The sequence below is a fragment of the Ursus maritimus genome, unplaced genomic scaffold (assembly GCF_017311325.1).
Source record: "Ursus maritimus isolate PB19 unplaced genomic scaffold, ASM1731132v1 scaffold_12, whole genome shotgun sequence".
NCBI lineage: Eukaryota > Metazoa > Chordata > Mammalia > Carnivora > Ursidae > Ursus > Ursus maritimus.
The window spans coordinates 40,152,862-40,175,071 of NW_024423564.1; the positions used below are offsets into that span (position 1 = coordinate 40,152,862).

The 22,210-nt window shown below is 38.1% G+C and overlaps 2 protein-coding genes and 1 non-coding gene across 17 annotated transcripts in view; 2 read left to right on the forward strand and 1 right to left on the reverse strand.

Annotated features, from left to right (window-relative positions):
- Positions 1 to 18,547, reverse strand: part of DNAJB4 (DnaJ heat shock protein family (Hsp40) member B4) — a 41,794-nt gene extending 23,247 nt beyond the window's left edge. The window contains exon 1 of the mRNA XM_040627111.1: positions 18,235 to 18,547. The gene's annotated coding sequence lies outside the window, so the exon portion shown is untranslated. The remainder of the gene's footprint in view (positions 1 to 18,234) is intronic.
- Positions 1,097 to 1,202, forward strand: LOC121102109. The gene has a single exon (XR_005834203.1). It is a non-coding gene; the product is annotated as a U6 spliceosomal RNA (small nuclear RNA).
- A 198-nt stretch (positions 18,548 to 18,745) lies between the features above and the next one.
- FUBP1 (far upstream element binding protein 1) overlaps positions 18,746 to 22,210 on the forward strand; it is a 32,316-nt gene continuing 28,851 nt past the window's right edge. For 4 of the 15 annotated variants that reach the window (XM_040627112.1, XM_040627113.1, XM_008690694.2 and 1 more), the window contains exon 1: positions 18,749 to 18,977. In XM_040627112.1, coding sequence (XP_040483046.1) covers positions 18,858 to 18,977 — 120 coding nt within the window. In that variant the 5' untranslated portion in view covers positions 18,749 to 18,857. Of the gene's footprint in view, positions 18,978 to 22,210 lie in introns of all 15 variants that reach the window. The other 11 variants (XR_568625.2, XM_008690686.2, XM_008690685.2 and 8 more) reach the window with 4 other exon arrangements.

Below are 22,210 nucleotides of genomic sequence, written 5' to 3' on the forward strand. Positions count from 1 at the left end.
GTATCCTGGGGCTCCTGACTGGCTCAGTCAGTAGAGCATGTGACTCTTTGATCTCAGGGTCATGAGTTCAAGCCTACTCACGTTGTGTGTGGGGCCTACTCAATTTAAAAAAAAAAAAGTATTCTAATAAAATAGCCCAGTAACAACTTGCCCTTCTTTCCACCCTTTTTTACAAGAAGTCATTGAAAAACTTACTAGAGAACTAGTGAATATACAGTGAGCTAATCTCATACTTTCCTAGCATTTTGGAATTAGTTAAAATAAAATGTTCTCTACATTGCTTTTTAATACTGAATCAGAGAGCCAAAAAGAACTATAGAATTCTAGGTCATTTTAAATGGGTCTTGTAAATTGATATTTGATTATAACACTTTGACTATGTTGACAGATCATATAATCTAGAGCAATGCTGTCCAACAGAAATATAAAGTGAGCCACATATGTCATATGAACATTTCTAGGATCCACATTTTAAAAAAAGTAAAAAGAAATGTAAAATTAATTTTAGTAATGTATTTTATTTAACCCAATAAATCCAAGATATTATCATCACAACATGTAATCATTATAAAGATAATAAGATCTTCTATACTCTTTTTTTGGCATTAAGTCTTCAGAATCCAGTGTGAATTTTTTTTTTTAAAGATTTTATTTATTTATTTGACAGAGATAGAGACAGCCACCGAGAGAGGGAACACAAGCAGGGGGAGTGGGAGAGGAAGAAGCAGGCTCCCAGCGGAGGAGCCTGATGTGGGGCTCGATCCCATAACGCCGGGATCACGCCCTGAGCCGAAGGCAGACGCTTAACCGCTGTGCCACCCAGGCGCCCCCCAGTGTGAATTTTACACTTATACAACATCTCAATTCAGATAGCCAATTTCAGGTCTTTAGCTTTCCTAGTGGCCACTGTATTAGCCAATGTAGATATAGAGGTTTCTACAAATCACCAGTGCTATGACCCAATTTTTCAGAAACCTCAACCTGTGAACTTAAGTATCACACATACACATCTCTCACATGTACATTTACGGGAAATAAAATCTTAACAGATGCACTCTAAAGAAAAGTCCATTTTTACTTATAAAATAGTATCCCAGTACTCACTTCAGCAACACATATACTGCAACTGGAATAACACTGAAAGATTAGCAAGGCCCCTGTGCAAGGCTGACATGCAAACTCATGAAGCATTTACTATCTTACAAAAAGGTAAATATGTGAGGTGACGGATGTGAATTAACTAGAGGGGAGGAGTCCTTTTACAATGCATATGTATATCAAATTATCACAGTGCACACTTCAAGTGTTTTACAATTTTGTCAATTTTACCTCAATAATGTTGAAAAATAGTATTCCATTTTTTATCTTGAAGAAAAAAATACTTGTGGGGCAGCTGGGGAGCTCAGTTGGTTAAGCATCTGCCTTCAGCTCAGGTCATGATCCCAGGGCCGTGGGATTGAGTCCTGCATCAGGCTCTCTGCTCAGCGGGGAGCCTGCTTCTCCTTCTGCCCCTCCCCTTCCCCTGCTCATTCTCTCTCTCTCTCTCTCTCATGCTTTCTTTCTCTCTCAAATAAATACATAAAGTCTTAAAAAAAGAAAAAGAAAAGATACTTGTATTTTTTTGAAATGATACTTTATATTAAAGTAGTGGGAATGGCTCCATTTACACATGTTCACTTAGTATATATACTTTCACAGTGTTGAAAGTAAAAGGGACACTAGGAAATGAGGAATTTATGTGATTTTCACTTTAAACTTTTCTAAAGTTTCTCCTCTCATAAGTAGTCATCAAGAAAGCATCAGAATCTGTGGGAAAACTTACTTGGGTGGCTAGAGAAAGGGGAGCAGTCTGTGGCCACAGTGAAGCCAACAGTTCCTCAGAATAAGACAAGTAATACAAAGAAAAAGATGTCTGTAGCACAGAGCGGAGGCAGGAAAGAAGAACACAGGCTGCGATTTCACTGAACTGTTAGAATCTTAGCTAAAACTGCAATAAACTGATTATCTAGCAAGTTTGTTTAGCTCTCCAACTGTTTATAACTCTAAATCGATTTCTTTTAATTTAAATCAGTACCTAACCCAAACTACAAAATATCTTTATAATACATCGCATCCATAAAGTCATAATAATTAAACCACTGCTACTGTGATTTAACTATGATTCAAAGACTTTATTGCAACCTACCAAATGTTAAGTATTAGGAAATGTATAAAATAAGCCAACATGTTCTATAATATTCACCAGCTACTATAAAATTAGGCCATTGATTGCCTAACTCCAAATATAACAAGCCCAGACTACGGAAATTGCTTAAAGAAGGACATTTAAAGAAAAGAGAACAAAATAGGATTCAAGAATAATTTAATGTTATTATTTTTTTTAAGATTATTTATTTGAGACAGAGAGAGAAAGAGAATGCGAATGGGGGGAAGAGTAGAGGGAGAGAAACCCAAGCAGACTTGCCTCTGAGCGGGGAGCCCCACACCAGGCTTGGGGCTCAATCCCAGGACACTGATATCATGACCTGAGCCAAAATCAAGAGCTGGTGGCCTCGCTGAGCTGCCCAGGTGCCCCAAGAATAACTTAATTTTAAATGGATGGTTTTTAACGTTTGACTTTTAAATATTTTAAAATATAGCCTTTTTATTATCTAAGCTAAATCAGGAAGTCAAGGCAACAGTTATTGAGGCCCTACTGTGTTACATGCCATGAAGGATAAAACAGTATCAGGAGTTTACAATACAAATATATACAATAGTACCTAGTGTCTGTTACCACTTTCCCAATACAGTGGCACAGTTGAGGGGTTGCGGCAGAGACCATGGCCCCCAAAACCTAAAAATTTACTGTCTGGCCTTTAACAAAAAATGTTTGCCAATCCTTGCTTTATACAAATTATTCTTGACTAGAGGGAGAGGGAAGTCTAAGCATGTACCATAATAAAATTTTATTGTACCTAGTAAACTTTTAAAAAACTGTAGCTTTCACTATTAAACACAGCTTTCACTATAAAACATCAGCTTGGCTAATGGTAAAATAAAACTTGTAAACTAATTCTCAACCTGGGCATGTCTGCTAAGGGGAATACATTAGAATATTTAGGGTGGTGAGGAAGCTATTTGTTTATCACAAGGGCAGAATATGTTTTAAAAGGTTGACAGAAACTTTAATAATCATACCTCTGTATTGTCCGGCTTAACCATCCTCATCTAACCCATCCCTCCCTGGCCATAAATAACGTTGGGAATTAGCAAATACTGAACCATTGCCCCTAAGGGAAATGGCAGGGTTATCATCAATACATAACCTTGTTTTCCGTATGTTTCTGTTTCAAGATGCCTCATTTAATTTAACATGGAACTCATGGCCAACAGCACTGTAACTCATGCCTGAAAAAAGCTTATCTAACACATGGATTCTCTCCATAATGCACATCACAGCCTTCTTGTGCCTAGGAACACTAGACAGCAATTCAGCCCTATGCTGAAATATTTCTTTAAACAGTGAAATCACTAACAAAAAGCATACATATGCAAAAAATACAAAAATGCACTAATAAATCACAAAGGCTTGTTACGAGAGCTAAAATAAGAAGTCTAAGCACTGCCTTGTTGGACCTCAGCTGGGAACATAGGATTCATATTATTTTGCTGCTCTGCCTCTGCATATGTCTGCAAATGACCAGGAAAGCATCCCAAATACCGATTTCGGGGATACAAGTAAATTTTAGTGAGGGCAAATATGAAAGTACAGAATTGGTGAATAATGAAGGATCAACTGTATGATATACTACAACCAGTAATCTTCTAAATTAATGATGATCGATAAAAAACTGTTTTTGAGCAACAGCAATATTAAGTACAGTCACCTAAAGTAATGTCTCTGAAGTGATGTTTCTTTGGTATGTACAAAGGAAATGGTGTGGGTGTATTCCACTCTTCCCTCGCTGCACAGAGCTTACTACCACTTTGAGACTTAGCCTCTAGTTGGGCAAATCTGAGTGCCAGCTTGGATTAGGTTCCCTTGACCTTGAGTTCCCGTATTTTCCCCAGTATCTCCACTCTGTCACTTATCACAACTACATAACCATCTGTGTGCTTATGCCTCACCCACAGGGTTGTAACATCCCCGAGAGTTCCAGTTTGGGGGGTTTTTCTACAACTTTTTTCCCCCAAGTATAAAGCCTTATAATACATTGCTATTCAATTTACTTTTACTAAGTAAATAATTCAATGAAGTGAGAAATTACAGAGACCTGAAGTATGACTAGGATATAAAAAGAAGGGTTTTTAGATTGCCCTGGTTTCTAGATTGAACAAAGGTGTGTTCGGTTGGGCTACTATCGACAGTATAGAATATAGAATATAGGAGGAGTACATTTGAAGGGGAAAAGGAGATCCACCAGAACATGTCTACCACCCTGCTAATCAGTCACCCATTCATTATGTTACTTCTATACTTGGTAAATTTTATCGCTTGCTAAGACTGCGTTCCTAATTACTATCTGTGTTATAACAACTCATTTCTCTGATTAACTCCCCAACTCTAATGTAAGATCATATAGGGCAAAGGTTTATTTGACTCCCCAAAACCTAGTAAAACATATTTAATTGAATTGAATGTGGATGAAGATGTCCAGGACAGACTTGGATATTCTGAACTGGGGCTTAGGAAAAAAGTCTTAGCTGAAATAAAGCTATAGAAAATATTATAACACAGGTGGTATTTTAAAGTAGAAAAGAGGAATAATTTTTGAAAGAATGAAAGACAGAACTTTAGGATGCCCCACATTTAAGGGACATATCAATCAAGCGGAGACAATGAAAAACACTGAGAAGGAACAATCAGAGACCAAGTGAGAATGGAATGACAGACACTACTGATTATGAACCAAATAGCCATTACTATCTTCTTTCCGGCTTAACAGATACCTAATTTCTTCCAAAATAATGAACTCAAGGAAGGTGGGAGCTTCCCCAGTTCCTGGGGAGTGACTCATGGTTAGTTTAAATCAATCATACTAATCACATTGCCTTTTGCCAGTGATTGGTGTAGGGGTGACCAATGAGATGTAAGGGAAATGCTCTGGGGAACTTTAGGCAGACTGTCCTCCCTATACAGAACTACCTGCCCAGGAGAAACCCCAGCACTGCTTTTCTGCTTTCGGATAATGAAAACATGAGTCTTGTTATCTTACAACCTTGAAGGTAAACATCTGTGACACAGTGAGAATGGCAGAAGGTAAAGAGAGCAAGACCCTGGGTTCTCAATAGTGTTGTTGCATCTCTGAATCAACCATGGAGCCACCCATCATTGGACTCACTTGAAGGTGAAAGCATCCTGATACCACTGGTGTTCCAAAATCAAGAGGAGGAGCATTTCATGAAGGATACAGGAAAGTACAGAAAGGTAATAAAGAGGAGCGCCTGGGTGGCACAGCGGTTAAGCGTCTGCCTTCGGCTCAGGGCGTGATCCCGGCATTATGGGATCGAGCCCCACATCAGGCTCTTCCGCTATGAGCCTACTTCTTCCTCTCCCACTCCCCCTGCTTGTGTTCCCTCTCTCGCTGGCTGTCTCTATCTCTGTTGAATAAATAAAATCTTAAAAAAAAAAAAAAGAAAGGTAATAAAGAGTACCCACAAGAGTGATTTTGGTTTCAAGAGTTATAGGTAATCATGGTAAGCACTCAAAAAAACATTAACTATGTGCAAGCACTACTCTAACAACACATATAACCTCATCTAATCTCTCACAACAATCCTATGAAGTAGACGTAATTATAGGCAATGAAAAGCAAAAGCCAGAATCCAGTGAATTGAACAAGAGGGATATGAAAATGGAATAGTAAATTTAAACATTTCAAGAAAGTCATCTGAAGGAAAAAAGAGAATCGTATATAAGGAAGGGAATAAGGGAGGTTTTAAGATGGTCAAGAGAAGAAGAAAACAATGTAGAGGAAAACAAGATATATAAAAATACTTACAAAATGATTGCTTAGGTAAGGTTCAGAGAAGATAGGAGTGTTTGCTTCCAAGAGTACAAGTAGATAAAATTTGAACAAAATGAGAAGTGGGCTCTGAAATTAATAGAAAATACGTAAGGACCAATTTATAAATCTGAAGGCAAGAGGATAGACTAGGAAGAAAAAGAAGTTCATAGATGCTATCAATGTTCTTTAAAAAAAATTGTTAAAAAGACATCCACTAGTAAAGAGCTGAGACTAAAAGTAGGGCATTTGATAAGAATGGTGATGGTCTGGCATAGCAGTTATGAGAAATAGGTGGGAACTTTATCTAAAACCAGTAAGATTACTAACCTGGACCCAGCTGAAACCAAGAAATCATGATGAATAGACATTCACGTCTTTACAAACATTTTAAGGACCTCCCATATGCCAAGGCATCTTTCTACGTACTGGGGATACAGTATGAACAATAATTCCTGCCTCATGTTCTTTACATTCTAAGAGAGAAGATAGAAGATATTTTTTTAAAGAATTTTTGGTCCTTTTTTTTTTTTTTAAGATTTTATTTATTTACTTGCCAGAGGGAGAGAGAGCGCACAAGCAGGGGGAACAGCAGTGGCAGGCAGAGGGAGAAGCAGGCTCCCTGCTGTGCAAGCAGCCCAATGAGGACTCGATCCTACGACCCCGGGATCACGACCCAAGTCAAAGGCAGACGCTTAACTGACTGAGCCACCCAGGCATCCCTATAAATATTTTTTAAAAATCTTTTTATTTGAGAGATAGAGAAAGCAAGCGTGTGTGAGCCACCCAGGCATCCCTATAAATATTTTTTAAAAATCTTTTTGAGAGATAGAGAAAGCAAGCGTGTGTGAGCAGGGGGAGGGGTAGAAGGGGACGGAGAGAGAGAGGAAGAGAATCTGTAGCCGACTCTGTGCAAAGCATGAAGCCCCACTCAGGGCTCAATCCCAGGACCCTGAGATCATGACCTGAGCCAAAACCAAGAGTCAGCAGCTTAACTGACTGAGCCACCCAGGCACTCCTATAAAGATTTAAAAATTTAAAATATTTTTAAAAACACTACTATATGCAATGTTAGATGGTGGTAGGAGCTAAGGAAAATAAAAGAATTAAAATTTTAGATGGGGTGGGCAGAAATGGCTTCACAGAGAAAATGACATTTGTACTATGACCTGAAAGAGGAAAGGGAGAAAGCTATGTATATACGTGGGGGTTGATACCAGGTAGAGGGAAAAATCAAGTACAAAAGTCTGGAGGTGAGGGAATGTCAGTTATCTTCAAGGTACAGCTGTGTCGCAATGATGGGGTGGGGACAGTCAGAGAAATAATAAGAGGCTAGATGGTATAGAATCTTGTAGGCCACTAAAGACTTTGACTTGTATTGAGGGAAGATGAGAAGCCACTGGAGAATTTGATGCAGAATGACGGGATTGCTATTGTTTTTATGTTAAGAAAAGAGTGGGAAAGTATGGTGGGCAATGATGGAAGACCAATAAGAATGTATTGCAATAATTCAGGTGGTTTGGACAATGATGTAGCAGTGGAGGTGTTATTTATTTTAAAGGTAGAGTCAATAGGACTTCCTGATGACTCAGATGTGGGAATGTGAGAGAAATCAATAACTACAAGATTTTTCATATTCAGCAAATGTAAAGAACAAAATTGCTATTGACTAATATCGGAAGACAGAAGAAATGAGAGGTGGGGAATTGGGGATTTCAATATTGGACATATTAAGTTTAAGATGCTTATTAAACTTAGGAATGGTAGTATCTAATAGCCAGTAGGAGATATGAGTCTAGTATTCATAGAAGCAGTCCAGATGGAAGATGAAAAATTGGGAGTAGAGGTGATCCTAAAACCTCGAGGCTAGAGATTATACTAGAATGAATGCAGATGGGGAAAAAAGGTCCAAGGACAGAGTCCTAAGGTTCACAAATGCAGCAGTAATAATAACTATTACTAGGAAGGTGGGGGCCTCTCCCTTATCCCCAGGAGATGAATCTTAATTATTCAAAACCAAGTATGTTACTTGCTAGAGTAAGCCTGTGATTCAGCTTTGGTCAGCACAAGGTTAGTCCCATTGGTGTCCAGGGGAAGGCGGTAGTAGAAAGGTTTCCTTGCTTTTAAAGACAAGAAACTTTCTTCTTCCACTTTACAGTTATGACTGCGTAACACTGGGAACCATGGCAACCCTTATGCAATCATTAGGAGCATTAAACCACATGTTGAGGATGGCAGAGGGCAAAGATGAAAAAAACATGGGTAGCTCATGTATTGCTGAGCTGTAAATCAAGCAGCCGTAGGGCCACTCTATGCCTGGATTTTTGGCTATTATTTAATACGGGTTTTCACTACTTGTGGGAAATAGCATCTGGTTACAATAATCTCATTTTAATTTTCATAGCAACGCTTAGGATATCAAAAAACAAACTGAAACTCAGGGGGTACCTGGCTGGCTCAGTCAATACAGCACGTGACTCTTGATCTTGGGATCCTGAATTTGAGCCCCCTGTTGGGCGTAGAGTTTAATTCAAAAATAAAAACAGATTTACACACAAATGAACAAACTGAAACTCAAAAAAGGTTAAAGTTGGCCAGGTTAAATAACCTAGCACTTAGGTAACAATGGTGAATTGAAGCTCATCTAACTCCAGTATCTATTTTAAGTGATTAGGAGTTGTGGATTTAAAGAGTGGACACTACTGAAAGACAAGGGGAATGGGAGTTTGGAATTCTTGAAGTGACTGGCAAACTAAGGCCAGGAAGTAATAGAGATTGAAAGAATAGGGAAGTGTCAGAACAGATAGAGTATATTAGTAAACAAGATAAAGTGAAAAGAGCTCTTCTTAAGAGAAGAACATTAGAGTTGAAGATTTTTATTTTTTGAGTAGTCTGAAGACTAGACGTAGGTTGTACCATTTTCAGTGCTCAGGGACTGATTGGTTACTATTTACTAATACCCACTATGTGGCACACTATTTTGTGTACTTGGGATTCAGTGCTAACTAAAATACACAAGGTGCTCTGTGGAGCTCACACTTTGGTGTGAAGAACAGAAAATAAACAAGTAAACTACTAGAACTTTGGTGAACATAGAGGCACTCAGTAGCATCTGATTTGAGATAAAGTTTCCTGGATGTGGCTTGGCAAGCAACTGAGGCCTTTACTCAGGGTTGCATATAGAACACAAATAAATGAGAATCAGGATAATAACTGGCAATTATGTATTTCAAATAATTTTACATATGCACACTCAGAAGTAAATGTTTAATGAATGAATGATCTGATCCATTAAGCTTCTTCCATTCCAACTCTTTAACCCATTGCTTAATAAACTACAGGTTATTTTTTTTTAAGATTTTACTTTTAATTAATCTCTACACCCAACGTGGGGCTCGAACTCACAACTCCAGAATATTCTTTGTTAGACTGATGGAAAGAACTATCTGAAAACAAAGATGGAGTCTTTGCAGTGATTCATGGTTTCATTCAACATTCACTCCCTAGAATAAGCTCCGTGGGGGTAGGCATATTTGTCTATATTCTTCATTACTGTATCTCCAGCACTTAGAACAATGCCCAGCAATTTTATTGAATCGAATAAATAAGCACCTACTTGATGACAGGTGTTATGTTAATCACAAAGGTAAATAAAATGGTTCCCACCCTTACGGAGTTTGCCATTTTAAAGGTTCTCAGTAAAAATCTCTTGGTCTTCACGTATATCAAAGTATATCCTTAAAGAGCAAGGCTGTTAAGAATCCAAAGCATTATCTGTCCTGGATAAAAGAAATTTATTGTAGGCGTCATATGATCTTAAAGTTAAAAAATAAACACCATTCTATCCTGAAAAATTAGTATTACTAGGTACTACAATTAGATGACCTGTTATAAACAATGATTATGGTAAATCAAAGAAAATAATTTCAGATGCTTTTAAAAATTTTGACTCCTTTTCATTTTCAAGTCCTTTCAAATATATTTTAACAAAAATGAAGTGAGAATATCAGTTAATATGGAGCTACATAAAAGAACAAACAGAATCGGAAGGCAAATTCCAAAGAGATCACTGCTATAAATAGAGACATGGAAATGTCAGGACAGAGAAGCAAAGTTCCACTAAAAAACAACAACAAAACGGTATGCCAACTGGGCTTTACATCTCACCCACCCATCTTCAGTTAAGGATTTCATTGGCAAAGATCCTCTTTCAATATCTATTTCAAAACATAAATGTTGTGAGTAAAGACAGATGTCCTGATTACAAAAATCAAGATGTTTTTGGTTCTGCAAAGATTCTTCTTCTCCTTGCACCTAAGAAGCAGAAAACATCAAAATGAAATTTAATGCAATCACTGCTGCTTCAGAGTTCTTTGATGAAATAAAGAGCACTGGATTAGGAGTCTAGTCTTGGCTCTGCAATTAATCTTGTCACTTTGTACACGGTTCTCAAGCAACCTGGGTCATAATTTCCTCCACCATAAAATGAAAGAAACAGACTAGATGATCTTCAAGGTCTTTCCAAGTCTGCTATCCTAAGAAAAGTTGAGTGAAGCTTCTCTTCCATGCTATATAGCCTCAAAAGCCCCTAAAATTCATAACCACATATTCGACAATTTGAACTCTTGTTTTGCAGGGAAATGCTAACTACGGTAACAATTCAATTTGATATTAAGGTTTTACCAACATAAAAGCACCAAGCCATACTGGGCAATTGTTTTGCAGGGAAGTGGTAACTATTTTAAACAATTCAATTTGATATTAAGGTTTTGCCAACATAAAAGCACCAAGCCATACTGGGCAAACCAAAGAGTAAGATCCAGTCCTCAACCAGCCCTCTTTTATACAGAGAAAAAAGGGAAGAGAACAAGATCTCTGTGTTCAGAACATGTACTAGTCTAGCTGGGGAAACAAAATTTAATTAAGCTAAATTCTGCATTTAAACTTTTTGCATTAAGAGGGCAGTTTTCAAATTGATAAGCATAAGAATCAACTATGATGCTTATTTTTTTAAAATAAGAAATGTAGATTTCTTAAAACACGTTCCATTAGGCCCAGGTGGAGCCCAAGTATCTCCATTTTTAAGAAACACCCCAGATAATGCAGGGTTTTTCTCAAACATACCATTGTTTAAGAAACACTGCCCTAGCCTAGATCAACAAAAAATTGATAGGGTTCAAAAACAATATTCTAGACCTTGAGTTCTCTAGACTAATGCCCATAACAACTAAAGAACAAACTATAAGGCATCAAAATTTAGCAAAAGTCTGATGGGGCAGTTATAGGTCAGTGGTTCTCAAGTGTGGGCTGCACTTTAAGGATCAACTTAGGAAGTTGTTACACATACAGATATAGACCATGAAATCAGTCTCTGAGAGTGGGGGTTGGGTGGGGCTCAGCTTTAACATTTTAAAAAAGCTCCCTGTAACCAATGCACTGAATTAAGTAAAAGATAGATGGAATTGGTTAGTCAGGTCAAGGTTCATGAAAAAAGATGATTTTTAATTTTGACATGTGGCTCAAATTTTAATGAAAAAGATAAAGGTAACAAGTGAAAGGAACTGATGTATAAATATATGATCCAAGTAGGGAGAGGAAAAATGAACATGTTGTGACCACAAAATAAAGGGAGAATAAAACAGCAAATGTATGAATTTATTTTAGACATTTTGGTTTTGAGGCAACGCACAGAGTCTTGGAGATAGCTGCAGACACAGGTTTGGAAATACATCTAGGATTCCCTAGCACAGGGCTAATTCAAAGCAAATTAACAAAACTTACATTTAACTGCATGTTAACTACACTGGAATTAAAACAAAATTTTAAAAAACTTTCACAGGTCAAAAACATTATGAAACCATATATATTACATATATTCTGTAGTTTTATTATATTCTGCAGCATTATATACCAGCTTTATTCTAAGTTATTGGGATGTATGCTATAGAATTAACTAAAATCACTCAAGAACTGGGTGGTAAAAGCCAATTTTTTTGAGACAGATGCCGTCAGGAGTGCCAAATTTTCAAACTATGATTATCCCTACAGTAAAGGGAGCATTATGGTGTATCAGTAAGGGCAGGCAGCTCTGAATTTTTTTCACTAAATACTGACACTCAATTTCATATATATTTTATGATGCTGTGCTGTATCTCCTATGATCCTGGTCAAAGGACAGATCCTGCTTACACAGGCTGCCAACAGATGTGTGCAACTAGCCAAACACTATTTATATATTCAAAGAGGCCCTGTGTGTGATACAGTAAGGATGGTCCTTCTCTCATTAAATTTGAAGAACCCTGTAAAGTTGGGAATGGTACCTTAGCAAGCCCCTCTCTCTTCCCCCATATATGCCTTCTGCCTTCACTGAAGGGCAAAGAAAATTTATCTTATTTTCATAAAGAACCTTTGTCTCAAGCATTAATTGTTCTGAAAGATTAAACTATAAAGAATTTTACTCTTAATTTCCAGAAGAGTCTGATTTTAAAACTCTTGGTGTGCTTTTTTTGGGAGGTGGGCTATTTTGTAAGGAATCCATATATGCAAACAGTACAAACACTATCACAGACGCTGTGTGGAAAAACAGAGGAAAAATTAAAATTCAGCAATCCATTTCTTTTCTTCAAGAGGCTTACAATCTAGTTAGTGATGTGGATTACAAACACATAAACCCCAAACAATATATTTGAAAAATAACACTAATCACACCAAATATATGTATGTATACACATATACTCTCTCTCACACACACACACACCATATAACACAGAAAAACAAGCTTCTATCCTATTATACGACACATGGGTTCTTTAATTTTGTACATAATATTTTTATTACCTTACATTAAGACCTGCCTTCTCATGAAGAACTTAGGCATATATCTGATTAAAAACAAATGCAAGTATTTTTAAAATCCAAGTAAGAAATACTAAGTTGTGAACCACACCACAGAAATTACAAAGAGATCCATTTCATTACTTGATTTTTTATAGATTCTTCTATTCTTTCCACACAGGTTGCCTGGGTTCAGATCACTAACACTAACATGTGACCTTGGGGGCAAGTTAGTTAACTTACCTGTACCCAAGAAAAATGGAGATTTTAATATGCACCTCATAGAGCCATTGTAAGAATAAATGAATTAAATACAGATAAAGCACTTAGAACAGGGCCCAGGATATAGCACTAGCCACTATTAGCTATTGCTATCAGTGTGCTATGCAGGAAAGACACAGAAAAAGACATAGTCTTTATTCTCACAGACCTTATAATCTAGTGGAAATTCCAAATAAACAATAAGTGATACCATGCTATTACTGCCATGATGTAGTACATGACAACAAATAAGAATCCCTAAATTTTAGAGTTCTGGAGAGGCTTTCTGGAAAAATGGAAATTAGCAGGCAACAGTAAAATGGAAGAGATGGAAAATGTACCTGACAAAAAGGGAGCTCTGCGGTTGTGGGTAAGTGAAAATGACGAGGATAATAAAGTCTGGATTTACGGTAAATCAATGATCATAAGCAATGTCCTAGTATTCTTCAGTCTTCTTACAGCCCTTCAATCAGGAAACACTATCAAATTTGGCAACCAAATCAGAGAAGAAATTTCTAATAACTGAGGGTGACAGTATTTTAACTTCTGAAAGGGAAAACGGACAGAAGTCACAGTGTGAAAACATAAGACTTTTTATTATCCTTTACTGTTGGCTACTTTTCAGAAACAGATTGAACTGCGCTCTCTTTTTGATACGCTGGTAAAAGGAAGAAGTTGAGGGGCGCCTGGGTGGCGCAGTCGTTAAGCGTCTGCCTTCAGCTCAGGGCGTGATCCCAGCGTTCTGGGATCGAGCCCCACATCAGGCTTCTCCACTAGGAGCCTGCTTCTTCCTCTCTCACTCCCCCTTCTTGTGTTTCCTCTCTTGTTGGCTGTCTCTGTCAAATAAATAAATAAAATCTTAAAAAAAAAAAAAAAAAAAGGAAGTTTTGACTTACCAAAGGGCACATGGATCATACTTGAACACAGATGCTCTTGGACCTAGTCCAGAGTCCTTTCCACTGTCTGGGCTGCCTCCAGTTTCAGACACTGGTCAAACTGTTGTTCTCCAAAATGTTCCAAAGTTAATTTGTGTTAACAACTTTGTTCTCTAATATGCTAATATATGGGTGCCTGGGTGGCTCAGTCGTTTAAGCATCTGCCTTTGGCTCAGGTCATGATCCCAGGATCCTGGGATCGAGTCCTGCATCAGGCTCCCTGCTCAGTGGGGAATCTGCTTTTCCCTCGGCCCCTCCCCCCAACTCGCACTCGCTCTCTCTCTCTCTCTTAAAATATATTTTTCTCCCAAAAACAAATAAATCTTTAAAAAATGCTAATATATCCTGCTTCCATTCACACCTTAGTCTGAAATAGAATTCTAAAAACTCAGTAAAAAGGGATATAAAAGTCATTAAACCAATAACCAACCTAATGATCAAACACCCTAATGACATCCTGGGGACTATTTACTTTAATTTGAAGTGGCCATTTCCTCCTCACATCTAACCTGAATCTGTTGTGACTGTGTACTGAGGAAATATTGGCCTGGTTTAAATGACACACAGTATATAGCATGAAGTTATCAGATCCTTCTGGCTAAGAGTTGTTAGGAGGTAGGTGATCAGTAGAAAGTTGCGGCAGGAAGCCTGCACAGTTTTGTCACTCTAAAATGCCTGTTAAGGGGCACCTGGGTGGTACAGTCAGTTATGCATCCCACTCTTGTGTCAGGTCATGATCTCAGGGTTAGGAGATGGAGCTCCTTGTCAGGCTCCGTGCTCATCGCAGAGTCTGCTTGGGACTCTCTCACCCTCTCTAAAATAAGTAAATCTTTTTTAAAAAAGCCTGTTTAAAAGCCATAATGGATTAGGGGGAGAGGGGGAAAAGCCACAATGGACCTATTTTTCTCCAGTAGCTAAAAATAAGAATCTGTTACTATTTCATAGATTTAACAAATCCAAAAGTGAAAACTGTGCTAAGAAAAAAAATCACATAGTCATTTGGTAACCAACAAGTCAGAAGGTAAATGAAGAAACTTGCCGTTGTATTTAATAGCCCAGCTTTTATTACATTTACTAATCTTTTCACTCTGTTATTTGGTAAATCTAAATACTCCCTGCTATACTTCTGGAAGTTCAAAAACACCAACTTTTGTTGCTTCATCCTAAGGATAAAATATGAAATACCAATTTCTGTGTTAAGAGTCTGACTACAAAATATAATCCAGCCAAATATTTAGCCAATCTCTCAAAGCATAATAAGCCAATTTTAGATTATTAGCTATGATACATCCACTTTTAAGGAATTTACATTGTAAAAGGGAATAAATTTAATCAAAAGCCTGATCTCATCAGTTATAACAGTAACCAGAAGAGTGCAAATGGCTTTGAGACAACTGAGTGGACTGAGAACTCACATAGCCTAATCAAAAGTCACTGGCTAGTTTTCCCACAATTCAGTTGCTCTTGCAGGATCCTGGGTTTTACCAAAACTAAGATTTGAACATCACTGCAATCCAAAAAATGTACATGGATTATCCTTTCTTGATTATAAAATGCTAGAAGCCAAATTACATGTTCATTACTAGTTTCCATTTACACAGCACTTTCTGGTTTCTGAAGAGCTCACAGGACAGTAAAGCAAGTTATGATCATCAACGTAGATGAGAAATCTGAAACACAGAGACTAAGTTACTTGCCCAAGGTCACAAAACCAACTAAAATGTAGAGGCAGATTTTTTTCAATATGCATTCTTTCAACAAATACTAGAACCCTGACTATGCATTAGGGACTGGTCAATGGTAGACAGTCCTTGTTCTCCAGTTTACATTCTAAAGGAAGAGACAGTAAACAAGTAAACACATAGAACATAATTTCAGATAAATGCTATAAGATGGAAATGGGAGAGTGATTGCAGAATGGCACAACTAGAGGTCAGAGATGGCCTAAAGAGGTGACATCTGAACTGAGCCTCAAATGACATGGACATATCCATGTGAAATCTATAAAAGCATCCAGGCCAGGCAGAAGAAAAAGCAAATATAAAATCCCAAAGGCTGGAAGTATCTTGGACAGCAAGGTGAGTGAAGAAGAATGAAAGGGAGGAGTGTTTAGGGACAGTGGCCTGATCATATGGAGCCCTTACACCACTCCAGGAGATAGGATTTAAAGTGTAATACTTGGGGCGCCTTGGTGACTCAGTCGGTTAAGTGTCCAACTTTGTTTCAGCTCAGGTCACATCTCAGGGTCATGAGATGCAGCTCAGTGTCAGGCTCCGCACTCAGTGGGGAGTCAGCTCTCTTTCTCCTTCTCCCTCTCCCCTTATGCCCACCCCCATCATGCACGCTCTCGCTCTGAAATAAATCTAAAAAAAAGTGTAATAGGAAGACAAAGGTGAGATGATCTGACTTGTTTTAAAGAAAGAAATCATTCAAGCTGCTATATGAAGAAATAATTGTAATATAATCAGGTAGAGACTTGAACTTCAAGAGTACTAGTAATGGATCCTTGTTACTTTTGAGAACTTACATGTATGTTATGTATTTTTATAATTTTATAATTTTAAAAAGCAAATTGTAGCGATTTAAGGGTGGAAGCAGAAAAACCAAATAGAATACTATTACAGTCCAGGACTGAGGTGATGATAACTTGGTAGTAGTGGAAATGGAAATTAACAGAATTTGGAATATACCACAAAAATATGGTAAATAGGTCTTCCAATGCAGAGGCAGGGGCAGAAATGAAGGCTGACCAGTGGTTCTCAATGTGGGATGATTTTGCCTACCAGGGGACGTCAGCAATATCTGGAGATATTTTTGGCTGTCACAATTGAGTGTGTGTGGGGGGAGGTGATATGTTACTAGCATCTATGGGTAGAGGCTAAGGATGCTGCTAAACATATTACAATACACAGCGGTGTTTCAAAACAGAATTATCTGGTTAAACAGTGTTAACAGTGTTGAAGTTAAGAAATCCTGATCTAAACTGATTCCAACTGGTTCCAGGAAAGTCTACAAATAAACTAAAGATGAAGGGCCTTACTTTGAATATTTAGAAACAACTAACATCGTCTGAAATAAAGTTTGTTTGGAGGTAAATTATATCACTCTGGGGTTAACATTATGTTAATCTGGACTGACTGGTATATGTCTAATTAATAAAAAATGAAAAAAATCAATTGATTAATGTATGTCACTTGTTAAACCTTCTCAAAACGTAACGGAAAAAAGTTTTAACAATACCACCCAACAATGCTTTTAGTCTTATTTTTCCATTTATACTTAAATCTGTAGTCCAATACATTTACTGCTCTTCGAAATACAAATCCTCACCCCTCCAAATCTAAACGGATAGGTATGAACACTGAAGAAGATAATCAGAGCTATAAATGGTTAAGACGGTAGAAAACGCTTCAGTGGAGGAAAATGACCGCCCATTTGTAGCTATATGCATTTATCTGTCTAGTTATCTGACTGACTCGGGGCCCTGAACAAGTGGACACATCAGTTGTAGTTATTAGGAAGACCGAAACACGCATTTCTTCCAATTACTCTTAAGACTAGCAATGGGAAAACTATTTTTTAGATCTAATTCACAAAACACAAAATGCCAAAATTGGTAAAATTCATTTTACCTCAGTCTTTGTTATCTAAAAATAAAGGAATTGGGGGGGGGGGGATATCACTTCGATCGACTCCTAAATAAGATTCCTAAAAAATCCCAATGAGTCTGAAACTACTACTAGTACTGCAGTAAATTATGTGCCACCAAATGCTTGCGGAAGTCTGAAATTACTTGGTAATCCTGAAGTACGTAACAGAAACACACACACACTTAAAAAGTTATCCAGTCCCGAGATGACAATTCAGAACATTACCTTACATTTAGGTTCTCACAGGCAGGGGCTGGGGTATACTACTTTTAGGAAGCCACAAAGTCAATTTTGGTCAAGAAATAGATGTTGTTGTTAATTATAAGATGACCTCAATAAAACTGGCCCTGGACACATACAATACTAGGTTACTAAGTGTAATTAAAACGGAATTTTAGGAACAATCACGCTTTTAAAAGGATAGTCTTAATTTCACAGCCTCGTCCACATTGCACAAAAATATCGAAATCAGCTCGAGAACTAAGAGGCCTCTAGCCTGAATTCATCCCCACTTGGGATAAAACAGATCTGCCAATCTATAAGTAAAATACAGGGACACTTTACTACCCTGAAAATCAGGACGAGATCCCGCCAGGCCCAGCAGACGTTTTCGGAAACATCTCGTGGCGTCCCGGGCGCGCTTCTCCCAGGCACACTACACTCCTGGTTGTGGCGCTCTCGAGATACTGTAGCGTCGTCCTTACGGCTGTCGACGTTACCTCCTTTCCCATGGATACACAGAATGACCCTTGGCGCAAAATTAACCCGCAGTCCCTCCCAGAGGCTGCAACCAATAAAAAACAACTACTCTTTCTTCAGGTTTTCGAAACTCAAGCCAACCGTGGTCCCCGCACCAGTCTCACCCACCACCCCGGAAGTACAAGTAACACAGCCTCCACAAGAGAATGCGCGTAGAGGAGGCGCCAAAAATAAACCCCACTCTCGCGATAGCTTCAACACAAGTCTCGCGACATTTTTCTGCCTCTCCTTGTCTTTAAGCCCCACCCCCACACCGGTTCGTTACTTCAAAACATCGCGAGATTTTCTCCTTTCAGTCTCCGCCCCTTTACGGCACGATGGTCGCACAAGAATGTGATACAGGCTCGACGGCCGCCATTTTCTTTCTTTCTTAGCAGTTGGCTGAGGGAAGGTCTCTGCGAAGAAGCGGCAGCGGCCACTGTAGCGTAGACATGGCAGACTACTCAACAGTGCCTCCACCTTCTTCTGGCTCTGCTGGTGGTGGAGGCGGCGGCGGCGGTGGTGGAGGAGTTAACGATGCTTTCAAAGATGCGCTGCAGAGAGCACGGCAGGTAAGTCTGGACCGCGCGGCGGAATCCTGAACGCTCATGGTAATTGGCCGCCGGCTGAGTAGGCCGCTACTTCTTCGCGCATGAGGAAGAGGAATGAAGTGCCCTTCCGGGCTCTGAAATGTGAGGAGATTTATGGTTCCCCACGTTGGTAATACAGTTTGGAAGCTGGAGCTCGGTTTTATGTATCTTGGTCTAAGCCACTTAGAACCTCAACGCGTGTTAGGCATAGACGGCTTTAGGTCTTTTCGCTTCTGCGGCAGTCGCGCTTTCTCTGAAGAGTTAGCTTGGCATTTCCTTTTTTTTCAGAGTGAACATTCTCCATGGGATAAAGCGCGCGTAATTTTTACACAATAGTATGGAAGGTTCTGGTAATGAGTTTGGGAGAGGACTAGGGTCTGTCCTCAGGAGCCGTAGTAAGGGAGGGATATGTCAGTAAAGCAGTCTTTACAGCTTCCAGCTCATTCGAGTTCTTTCGGTATCATTCACTTTCACATCTAAAAGGAAGAGACTTAAGAGAGCACTAGTATCCCATGTTGGAATCCTTACTCAGAGCAGGATTTACGTGTCAGTGTGTTCTACCAGTCCTTTCCCCTTATTTCTCAAAATGGCTTCAGGCCCATTATACCCGAAGTTTCAATTTGAATCTGCCTCTCTGTTCGGAGTCGTAAACTGACCAGACCTCTTTGTATTACGTAGGTGCGTACATTTGCCCTGAAGGCAGTTCTTTCCCACACGAAAGCTGTTAAAAAAAATTCCTCCAGGAAATTTAAAGGCTTCTTAATTTGAACTTTATTAGATAGTCCCTTAACTATAACTTAAAATGTATGATGTTGGTGTGGAGTTGTATGTAAGCAGGAAAATTTTATTCTCGTTATGACATTTTTCATATTAGGCGCTAGACGTTTTTAGATTACAGAGTTAAGCAAACGGGAATCAAAAACTAATTTTGTGGTATGTTTTGTTTGCATTAGGAGTTAACTTTGTTAACCTTTTTCACCCTCCAGTTCCATTAAAGCATTATTTGAGTCAAACTGCATAAACTCTGTAATAATGTAACAAATCGCTCTTATTTTTATAATGTGAACACATTATAATTGAAGAACTTACCTATACTTGTGTATGATCAGAAATAGTTAATCAAAAGTTACCCTTAATACTAATTGTGCAATTTTTTCACCTGAATTTTCTTACTTCTGAACATTTTTGGAATAGCGACTGAAACATATAATGACATAGACTATTAGCGGGTTATTAGATTGGGTTGGAAGACTCACCTGAATTATTTTATTCAACCAGTGTATTGAATTAATTTGTGCTACACACTGTACTTAGATACTAGAGATTTTTTTTTTACTGTGTGAATTGTATTTCTGCCTTCTAGGAAGTGATGATACAATCAAGGAACCAAATGCAAATGAATAGTAGTGTCTGATTAATGCTTTCAGAGAGGAGTAGACAAAAATGGGCACCGTTAATTTATCCACTTGTTCTGTAAACATTTATAGAGTTCCTGCTGTGAGTCAGGCACTGTACACAGCACCAAAGAGTGGGGTGCCTAACTGCCAAAGGACTGATATTTTAAGCAAGGCATTAAAGAATGAGTGAAAGTTTGATCAGTGGAGAAAAGAAGCAGCATGTACAAAGGTATGAGGGTTTTTGGAATGACAGGAACCCAGGAATGAAGTCACTGGAGGATAATGTTGATTGGGGGAAAAAGGGTGGAAATTGAGGTGAGTACAGATGGATAACAACTTCTGAAACACTTGGGTTGCCATGCTTTAATTAAAAATTGGACTTCATTATTTGCCTAAGCTGTAATTTCCTGATTATGTTAGATGGCTTCTTTAAATATAGAAATTGTCCTCAAACTGTGGATTTCTTGTACTTCTTTTTATGCCAATCGGTCAGCTGCCTCAATGCTCTTGTTGTAATGATATGATTCTTTATAGATGTCTTGCTGTAATAATTTGATTGTTTCTTTACAGAATTGACCGTAAGCGTGAGATTCCTAAATTTAGCTTTTGAGTTGAATTTCCCCTTCTGATTACATTTGAAGATGCCTCTATATGTCAGTTGTAGCTGCTTGTCTGATACATAAATGGGATACAGGGAGGAGTACTTGGATTGAAGAAACAAGTTAGGTTAATATCTGAACTACTTTTTCCTTATCTATATTAAAAGCATGCTGGATTATATATTCAAAATCCCCATCTAACCTTAAATTTCTTTTCTTTGTTCAGCGTATTATGCTGTGTTCTTGGAAGGAAGAGGTATAAGAACAGCTTCTTGCCCTCAGAGAGCTGTGTACTAACGGGGATGCTATTGGTTTTTTTAACTGGACGGTGCTTTGTTAATGCAGGACAGTGATTACTCCCTAGCTCATTTTGCCATCTGGTAATTTAGACCAAGTTGCTCAATCATTTTTCCAGAGAATCCCAATGGCTAATTTTTATGTAAAATTCCCAGATTTTTAAATACTCTCCGAGCTAAATTCAGCACAGGGGCACCAGATTGCTTCTTTAGTTTAGTGTTTCCAGCCGGTACACTTGAGAGATTTATATTTGTGTATTTCAAGCTGTAACTCCAAAGGGCGGGGTTGGGATTCTTTGTTTAGGACTTTAGACTAAACCAGTTTTGTCTCAGAAATATTGGAAAATCAAAATGTATCTCTCTACCTTTTTTTTCCCTTGGCGCTATGAAGATAGAAGTGAATCAGACTGGGACTCCATGATTGGTAGAACACAAATTAAGCAAAGAGTATCAGCCCTGATTCTTTAGCTTATAAACAGCTATTAGTCTTTAAGTACTCAGTTCTTGAAATCTCTTCCTAGATTGTAAAAGTGATTCAGACTGCATTATGTTTGAATGCAATGAAAAATTTATAAAACAGAATTGTTGACTTTTCAGTTACCATTAATTTCTGTTGAAAACTAGCACTTGAGTAGGGTTTGGGTTTTTTTTTTGTTTTATTTGGTTTGTTTCTTCATTTTGTGACAGGATAGCGAAGCTTGATTATAAAAAACAATTCCTCTGTTGTAGGAGGGGGCAGTGTTAAAAATGGTTGTTAGTATTTTTACTAAGAGCTCTTCTCTAATGTTTGTACTGTTTCTGAATTTTTGAGATGGTGTTACTGATTCTTTTGAGTGAACGAAGTATCAACATGTCGTTTTCATTTGGATAGTTCTAGAACTATTCAGTGAATAATAGGGAGGTATAAATAAGTATCCTTTCTC